This window comes from Hordeum vulgare, chromosome 7H (genome assembly GCF_904849725.1).
Source record: "Hordeum vulgare subsp. vulgare chromosome 7H, MorexV3_pseudomolecules_assembly, whole genome shotgun sequence".
Classification (NCBI taxonomy): Eukaryota; Viridiplantae; Streptophyta; class Magnoliopsida; order Poales; family Poaceae; genus Hordeum; species Hordeum vulgare.
In genome coordinates, this window is record NC_058524.1 from 573,272,375 (window position 1) to 573,281,455 (window position 9,081).

Consider the following 9,081-nt stretch of genomic DNA (forward strand, 5'->3'; position numbering starts at 1 on the left):
ACAGCTCGACGATGATCTCGGCCTTCTTGATCCAGCAAGAGAGACGGAGAGGTAGATGAGTTCTCCGGCAGCGTGACGGCGCTCCGGAGGTTGGTGATGATCTAATCTCGGCAGGGCTCCGCCCGAGCTCCGCAGAGACGCGATCTAGAGGTAAAACCGTTGAGGTATGTGGTCGGGCTGCCTTGAAAAAGTTGTCTCAAATCAGCCCTAATTGCTCCATATATATAGGAGGAGGGAGGGGAGGCTTGCCTTGAGGCTCAAGGAGCCCCAAGGGCTGCGCCACCAAGGGGAGGAGGAGTCCTCCTCCAATCCTAGTCCAACTAGGATTGGAAGGTGGAGTCCTTCTCTCTTTTCCCACCTTTCCCTTTTTTTTCTCTTCTTTTGGTTTTTTCTTTCTCTTGCGCAAGACAGCCTTGGGCTGACCCCACCTACTTGGTGCGCCACCCCCAAGGTCCTTGGGCCCTCCCGGGTGGGTGGTCCCCCCTCCCGGTGAAGATCCGGAACCCATTCGTCATTCCCGGTAACTCCGAAAACCTTCCGGTAATCAAATGAGGTCATCCTATATTCCGGAAACCCTCGTGACGTCCGTGATCTCATCCGGGACTCCGAACAACATTCGGTAACCAACCATATAACTCAAATACGCATAAAACAACGTCGAACCTTAAGTGTGCAGACCGTGCGGGTTCGAGAACTATGTAGACATGACCCGAGTGACTCCTCGGTCAATATCCAATAGCGGGACCTGGATGCCCATATTGGATCCCACATATTCTACGAAGATCTTATCGTTTGAACCTCAGTGCCAAGGATTCATATAATCCCGTATGTCATTCCCTTTGTCCTTCGGTATGTTACTTGCCCGAGATTCGATCGTCAGTATCCGCATACCTATTTCAATCTCGTTTACCGGCAAGTCTCTTTACTCGTTCCGTAATACAAGATCCTGCAACTTACACTAAGTCACATTGCTTGCAAGGCTTGTGTGTGATGTTGTATTACCGAGTGGGCCCCGAGATACATCTCCGTCACACGGAGTGACAAATCCCAGTCTCGATCCATACTACCTCAACGAACACCTTCGGAGATACCTGTAGAGCATCTTTATAGTCACCCAGTTACGTTGCGACGTTTGATACACACAAAGCATTCCTCCGGTGTCAGTGAGTTATATGATCTCATGGTCATAGGAACAAATATTTGACACGCAGAAAACAGTAGCAACAAAATGACACGATCAACATGCTACGTCTATTAGTTTGGGTCTAGTCCTTCACATGATTCTCCTAATGACGTGACCCCGTTATCAAGTGACAACACTTGCCTATGGTCAGGAAACCTTGACCATCTTTGATCAACGAGCTATTCAACTAGAGGCTTACTAGGGACAGTGTTTTGTCTATGTATCCATACATGCACTATGTTTCCAATCAATACAATTATAGCATGGATAATAAACGATTATCATGAACGAAGAAATACAATAATAACTAATTTATTATTGCCTCTAGGGCATATTTCCAACAGTGGTGCATGCCGACGTGCGGGGTGGCAGGGTTGGGCCTCTCGATCTCGATCAAGATCCGGATCTATCTCACCTACGGCCGGCTGCTCGCGGGCCACGGCAGCGGGGCAAGCTGGGTGACGTGGGGGAAGGCATGCGCTACGGGCATTGCTCCTCTGGAGTCGACGCGCGGACGCGCAAGGATGCGCTGGGTGTGGTGTGCGGCTAATCTGGCGTGGAGCCCATGGTGGAGGGGCTTGAGCGGCCTGTACGATGCTCGAGCAGCGGCTTCGGCCGCGAAGGGCATGGCTTGTGGATGTCTGCGCGGTCCGGCACAACGTTGACGCCCCTAGATGTGCGCGAATTGGAGGTCCTTGGCTACGAGAAAGTGCGCTCCCGTGTCCGGCCGTCGTGGCCTCCACGAGGTGCGGTTGGCTGCGGCGGATCTTGGGCTTCTTTGTCGATGGGCAGCTTCAACGGTGGTGTTGTTGGGTGGGCTTACCGATGCCATTGCGGGATGATGTGCGGTTGTGGCGGTGTGGAGGTTGGTGAAAACCATGTCTTGGCCTAGTGCCGTGACGAGCGATGGTGGCGGCTGTGGGTGTCGTTGACCTTTTTGGAGGCATCGTTGATGTGTTCTCCCACCCCCCTTCACGGATCCGGTCATTTTGGCCTCTCCGGGGGAAACCCCGATCTATGATCGGACGATGGCGGCGCCTTGATGTCGTATTCCCTCTTGGAGGCTTCATCTTGGGAGCTTGGTATCGACGAGCAGGGCCGTTGGATGGAGGTTGGAAGTGGGTGTGGCGTCCAGGCTTCTGTGGCAATGATGATGGTGGGTGCGATGTCGGCGACGCGGTCCATGGTTTTTGCCTCGGTTTGTTTGTTGCTACGGAGTCGAAGCTGCGACGACGGGGCCCTCTGGTATACGATGACTGGCTGGAGGTAGCCCGTTCGGTGATATCCCATGGCGCCAGCTGTGCCTAGTTTTGTCCTTCACAGTTCTTCGTCAAAGTCGGAGTTACGTCGTCTGGCCGTAGGTTCATGTGTCCTCTTCAGGATGAGTTGAGTCGATGATTGCCTATGGTGGAGTCGAAGTCGTTTGCTCAGAGTGTAGGGATGGCGATGACGCCTTAGGGGAGGAGTGACGATGATGACGCGTGCGTGCTGTCTCGTCGAGACCCTTTTTGAAGTAGTGTGCCTGAGCTTTTTTATGTGTGCCGTTCAATGATTTTAACTGTTTTTATCCAATTTTCTATAATTAACTAGACGATTCTTTTTGCTTATATTAATGGATGAGCCAATCTTCACCTTCGTTTTGGAAGAAAAAAAATGCGCAAGCAAGAAAAGAAGAACACGCCCGCCCGCCGGCCAGCCGGCCTTTTGGACTCGGCTTCCCTCCCTTTCTCGTCGGCTTCTATTATTCCTCCTCGCCGCTCCTCTGGCTACCCTTCTTCCCGCGGCACCCGTGCGCGCACGCATGTGTCACGCGTGGGCCTCGGCTCGAGGCCGCGGCGGCGTATCTAGAGTTCCAGACGCAACATCTTTTTGCACAGCTCTGGGTTTGTTTTTCCGAGACTTCTCTACATACGCTCTTGACGTGATACAGCTAACTAATGTTCTTGACGTGATACAGCTAACCAACAATTGTGCAGTGGCGCTGCTAACCCGGCACATGGCCTGATCAGCGAGCACGTACACGTTACCCCCATCTCCCCCGCCACCGTTCCCGGGCGGGGGCGGGCGCGGCGAGTACCGGCGGGCGTCGTGGCGGAGCCCGTGAACCCTTTCCGCCGGACCGGTAACCTTCCCGTGAGAGGTGAGACGGCTCCGGGCTTGGGTACTTGGAATACTAAAGCCTATCCGCCGCGCCGAAATGCATGGGCCGGATACGGATACAGCTGCGACGCGACACACCATCTGGCGTGCGCGACGAGCAAAGCACACGAGCTGCCGCGGAAACGAACAGTGGTCAAGTTGGCCGCTGGGATCGTCGAGCCACCAGTAGTTTAATCAAAGGGATCACAGGTTTCAGCGAGTGCCTGTACGCTGCGTACTGCAAACCCGTACTATTAAATTACGGTAATCTGGACTGTGGTTGCTTAGAGCATCTGCATCTACAGCCGGACCCTTCAAATTAAAATTTTCAAATCCATACTATTACATCAAACGTGACACGTCTCAAATAATACATTATATATTCGAATACTTCAAATTAAAAATTTCAAATCCATACTATTACATGCAACGTAAACCCAATATTAAACCGAGCTCATCCGGCTCTGTCATATTCATGTCTCATGGCTGGCTGCGCCTCTCACTGTCGGTGCGATCGCCGACGAGGACATGGGGCACTAGCCGGCTCACGCGTGTCAAGTTCCCGCCCGTCTTCCATGCCCTACTCTTCCTCGTCGGAGCTCGTAACCCGGACGGTGACAGTTGACGTGAGGTCGATGATGGATCCTTTCTGGGGGAGCCGACGTCCACCGCGACGCGGTTGCGTCGAGCACACTACTCCACCCTACGGGGCGCCAGAGAGTGTGATTCCGCCTCTCCAACATCCGTCATCGCGAGGGCCTCCGTCGCATCCCGTGACCGCTGCTTCGCCACACGGGCACGCCGTGCCATGACCTCGTCTGAGGTCGGCCATGCTTCATGCTCGGCGCGCCAATGGAGGGGTCGCGCTTCCGCCACGGTGTTCGCACGCCAGACGGATCGCACCACCTCCGGTGAGGCAACAACGCCAGACCCATGCACCGGTTGTGCGGAAGCAATGGATTCCCGGCATTGCGAGTCCACGCGCTGCCGTCGTGCGGCCGCCTCTTGGGAGCGGCAGAGCGGAAGCCGGACGACCATTTCCTCCTCGCGACCGTGTGGGACAAGCTCGTGGTCGACGGATCTGGATGTGAATGACTCAAATCCGATGTCAGCCATGCCGGATGTGAGCTTGGGTGGCGAATGAGAGTGGAGTGAAGTGGCTAGGGTTTGGTCTGGCGAGCGGATGGGGACGAATATATGTGGGGTAGATGAGGTCCAGCGCGGGCCAGTGCGGGCTAGGCGGGCGTGCCTGGACGCACCCGGGCTTCTCCATATCCGCCTCATATTTGGGCTGGAAATAGGGGGTGTCGGTCAGCCCGGGTGTTTGAGGCCGGTTTGAGAGGTCCGTATGGATCGGTTTTTTATGACCGGGCAGCCTGCCCTAGATCTCTGGATTTGGCACGCTTTCTTCGGCATGGCCGGATCTCACAACGATATCAATGTTTGCTAGGCTGGTAGAAGGCAATTGGCCGCAGGTCAATGTGGAGATCAATGGCCACCAATATACCAATGGGTACTATCTAGGTGACGGTTTCTATTAAAGTGGTCTACTCTTGTGAAGACAATCTCCAATCCTGTAGGAGAGAAAAGAAAGAGATTTGCCCCAAGAGCAAAAGAGTGTTTGAAAAGATGTAGGACGTGCCTTTGGCGTTCTTCAATCTAGACGGGCATCGTTCGATATCCTGCTAGAACATGAAGTACGTATAAATTGTGGGAGGTAATGACAGCTTGTGTGATCATACACAACATGATCGTAGACGATGAACGTTCAGAACATCTTTCTGATCAAGGATTTGAGTTTCAGGGTGATAATTTTGTACCTAAGCATGAAGAAGAGACAACGTTTGCACAGTTCGTCGAGTTTCATCATAAGATGTGTGATTAGAATACTCACATGCAGCTGCAAAATGATTTGGTTGAGCATATGTGAATTTATATCAGCAACCAGTAGTTGTATCGACAACCTTTTCTTTTAATTGTATCTACTATGAGATATTTTTGTAATTCTTAAATTGTGCAATGTTTTGTATTCAATATTTATTAATTTAAAATATTTAAAATATTTATCAAAGCGATAAAAAAATAACCGCAAATCTGTCGTGTGGATGAAAAATGGATCATCGTGTTAAACGCATGATTAATCTATTTATAAAAAAGACTAACAAACCAATTAAAACGAATAAAATGCAATAATGTTAGACCTACAAAGACTTACAAAGGTTTACTTAACCTTCCAAACTAATTCTTCTCTTCCCTGATTTTCGGTGAGGATGATGCTTCTCATCCCCAATTACCAATCACAATTCTATACATTAGTTTATACGTAAAATCTTTAATTAAACCTTTATAGATGTATCATTATTCAATAAAATACGATAAAGCATGCGTACATTTGGGTCGCTCGTATGTTTATGAATGCGAGGAGTAGAGGATCACAGCCGTTGGCTGGCTGGCGCTGGCCTTTTGTTTAGCGCGGAGCCGAGCAGGGCTTGTCCCCATGCCGACGCCTGGGCCTTGATATTCTCACTCCTTCCCTCGTCCACATCATTGCAGCTCGTAACACTCCATCGCTCGTCTCCAGTCTACTCCTCTAGCCAGCTGAGCTCCTTCGCCGGCGGGGCGAGCCCAGCTCATCTCATCTCATCATATCATCATCTTCCCCATCTATATAAGCCCGCCTCTCTCCCCACTTAAGGCACGCCGAGTGTTAGCTAGCAGTACACAGATAGTAAGTGTGTGAGGGCAGCGGCAAGTGCGAGCATCAATTAAGGTCAGGCAGAGCAGGGAGCCAGGGAGAGAGGGATAAGCAAAGCAAGGAGACCCATAGTTAAGAGTCCAAGGGAGGGAGGGAGACACGCAGCTCCTATTGTAGTGGATGGCAATGAGGTCGAGGGGGTTGCAGATGCGGCCGCGGCGGCAGCAGAGCCAGAGCCAGAGCCAGAGCGTCCTCGTCGGCGTGTTGCTGCTGCTGCTGGCGACGGCGGCGCCGCAGGTCGCAGCGGCGGCGGGGCTGAGCCAGAACTACTACGCCAAGACTTGCCCCAACGTGGAGGCGCTGGTCCGCGGCGCCGTCACCCAGAAGCTGCAGGAGACCTTCAACGCCGCGCCCGGCACCCTCCGCCTCTTCTTCCACGACTGCTTCGTCAGGGTACGTACGCCGTCGCTGCTTCTTCGACGACTGTGGTGTTCGACTGCTGCTCTGCGTCGATTGATGGAATGGTTGGTGTGATGGGCGCGTGCAGGGGTGCGACGCGTCGGTGCTCATCTCCGGGCCGGGCGACGAGCACAGCGCGGGCGCGGACACGACGCTGTCGCCGGACGCGCTGGACCTCATCACCCGCGCCAAGGCCGCCGTCGACGCCGACGCCAGCTGCTCCAACAAGGTCTCCTGCGCCGACATCCTCGCCCTCGCCACCCGCGACGTCGTCCAGCAGGTACGACGCGCACAGCAAACCCAGCCTCTCTCTCCCCGCGCCGCCGCTTTCGGCCTGAAAAAGCGCGGCGGAGCGCCGTTCGGGTGCCGCCGCTTTCCCTGGTCGACGGCGACGCGCGGCATCAATTAACAGAGCGTGCTCCTAAACCCTCACTTAGCCTATTGAGCTCTCCGTGTCTTATATTAGTGCTAACCGCGCCGCGCCTGCCCGTCGGCGGACAGCCATGATGGGCGACGGGGCTGCGCACTGGCGCTCCAGAGCTCTCTGTCTCTGCAGCCGCAGCGACGAGCCTTGTCTCTCTCTCTCTCTCCTAGCTGTATGTCAGTGACGACGCCATTATGCCTCCCCCTGTGCCGGGAACACGTACGTACGCGCCCACGCGCCATGCCCGCTCTGGACTTTGTGTGCGCGCGCCGCAACCTCGGTGGTGCCGAAACCATGGCCGGCCACCGGCACACAGTAGCTAGCCAGGATCGAACATCGGAGTAAGTGGCGCTGCCCAACAAACAACTACTCGTACAGTACACTCCAAGCCACTCGATTAAGTACCACCAGTACTCCTAGATTAGTGCTATAGTAGTAGTGTAGTACGACCGCTGGATTAAAACTACCGATACATACATGCCACTTGCTATATCGATCTTAGCATCGGTTGCAACATTCTCGGTTGTTCGACTAGATTGTAGATTGTTTCGGGTAAAAAGCCCGAAAAGTTCGGATGTTTTGGCGCTAAAACTTGGGTCGTGGTCCCGGCCGTGGGAGCGAAGCTGGTCGGAACTCCGCTGTCGTATTTATTCATTAGTCCATCCCATCCAGTAGCAGCCCTGCAGCAGTCTTCTTCCATAGTCCAGAGGGCACGCACGCACGTCGTGAAGAAAAGCGTGGCGCGTACACACGGTTTGGCCGCGTAAATGAACCGCGTACGTACGTAGGAGTACGCATGACCACTGTGGCGGCAGCGGCAGAGCTGCTGCGGAATTAACCCCGTCAATTATTGCGAGCCGTGGTCTCGTACTGTGCTGTAATAATCTGACTGTTTGGTTTTGTGCTGCAAATTAATGGCGATTCTTGTTCGCAGGCGGGAGGGCCGTCGTACCCGGTGGAGCTGGGGCGGCTGGACGGCAAGGTGGGCACGCGGGCCGTGGTGAAGCACAGCCTCCCCGGCGCCGGCTTCACGCTGGACCAGCTCAACAAGCTCTTCGCCGTCAACGGCCTCACCCAGACCGACATGATCGCCCTCTCAGGTCAGTACTAGCAGTACGGTTTGCTTCCTTGCTTGCTTGATTGATTGATAATCCCCTCGCTCGCTCCGGCAACAGGCATCACGCCGAAACATTCCCTCTGAATTATTAGCCGCTCAACATAGATACATACATGGACAGATACTCTAGTTGGAACGGTGGTTAGCAAGTCCCATGCCCACCCAACGAGAGTGCCCAGCCGGATGGCTGGAAGCGGCGCCATGAGGGCGCTCATCACTTCCCTACTACAATCCCTATCACCAGGACAATGCCCCAATCGTACCACTTACTGACGTGAAAAGTTACTACTACAGTTTACTGACGTGAAAAGGCAACGAATGTTTACAGGGGGGCACACGATCGGGGTGACGCACTGCGACAAGTTCGTGAGGCGGCTGTACACGTTCAAGGGGGCGAGGCCGCAGTACAGCCCGCCGATGAACCTGGCCTTCCTGCGGCAGATGCGGGGGACGTGCCCGCTCAACTACAGCCCGGCCACCGTCGCCATGCTCGACGCCGTCACGCCGCTCAAGTTCGACAACGGCTACTACCAGACGCTGCAGCAGCAGAAGGGCCTGCTGTCGTCCGACCAGGTGCTCTTCGCCGACCGCCGCTCCCGGGCCACCGTCAACCACTTCGCCGCCAACCAGACCGCCTTCTTCGACGCCTTCGTCGCCGCCATGGCCAAGCTCGGCCGCATCGGGGTCAAGACCGCCGGCTCCGACGGCGAGATCCGGCGGGTCTGCACCAAGGTCAACTAATATCAATATATCATGGTAGCTGCAGCTGCCATGGTAGTAGCATCACACGTACATTCAGTAGAGAGCGTAAATGGATGGACGGGCCAATCAATTCCATATGCTCACACATGTCGATCGATCATATTGTCATAGCCGATTTGTTCCAGCCCGATTCTTTTCTTCACCATGTAATAAAGCATGTAGATGCCATGGGATAGGAGGCGAAGTTGCGTCGATGTAAATGTTACGGTTTGGTCCGGTTAATCAACAGGTATATCCCATACTATGAATGAATATCAAGTTATTCTTTGATGCAAGAACATTTTACTAGTACTGAACGTAGT

The 9,081-nt window shown here is 53.9% G+C and overlaps 1 protein-coding gene across 1 annotated transcript; it reads left to right on the forward strand.

Moving 5' to 3' along the window:
* The first annotated feature begins 5,784 nt into the window (after positions 1–5,784).
* On the forward strand, positions 5,785–9,054 carry LOC123410381 (peroxidase 16-like). The gene is made up of 4 exons (XM_045103321.1): positions 5,785–6,470; positions 6,565–6,756; positions 7,835–8,000; positions 8,346–9,054. Exons 1-4 carry the CDS (start codon positions 6,198–6,200, stop codon positions 8,756–8,758), a joined length of 1,044 nt encoding a protein of 347 aa, XP_044959256.1. The 5' UTR covers positions 5,785–6,197; the 3' UTR covers positions 8,759–9,054.
* Positions 9,055–9,081: the final 27 nt, after the last annotated feature.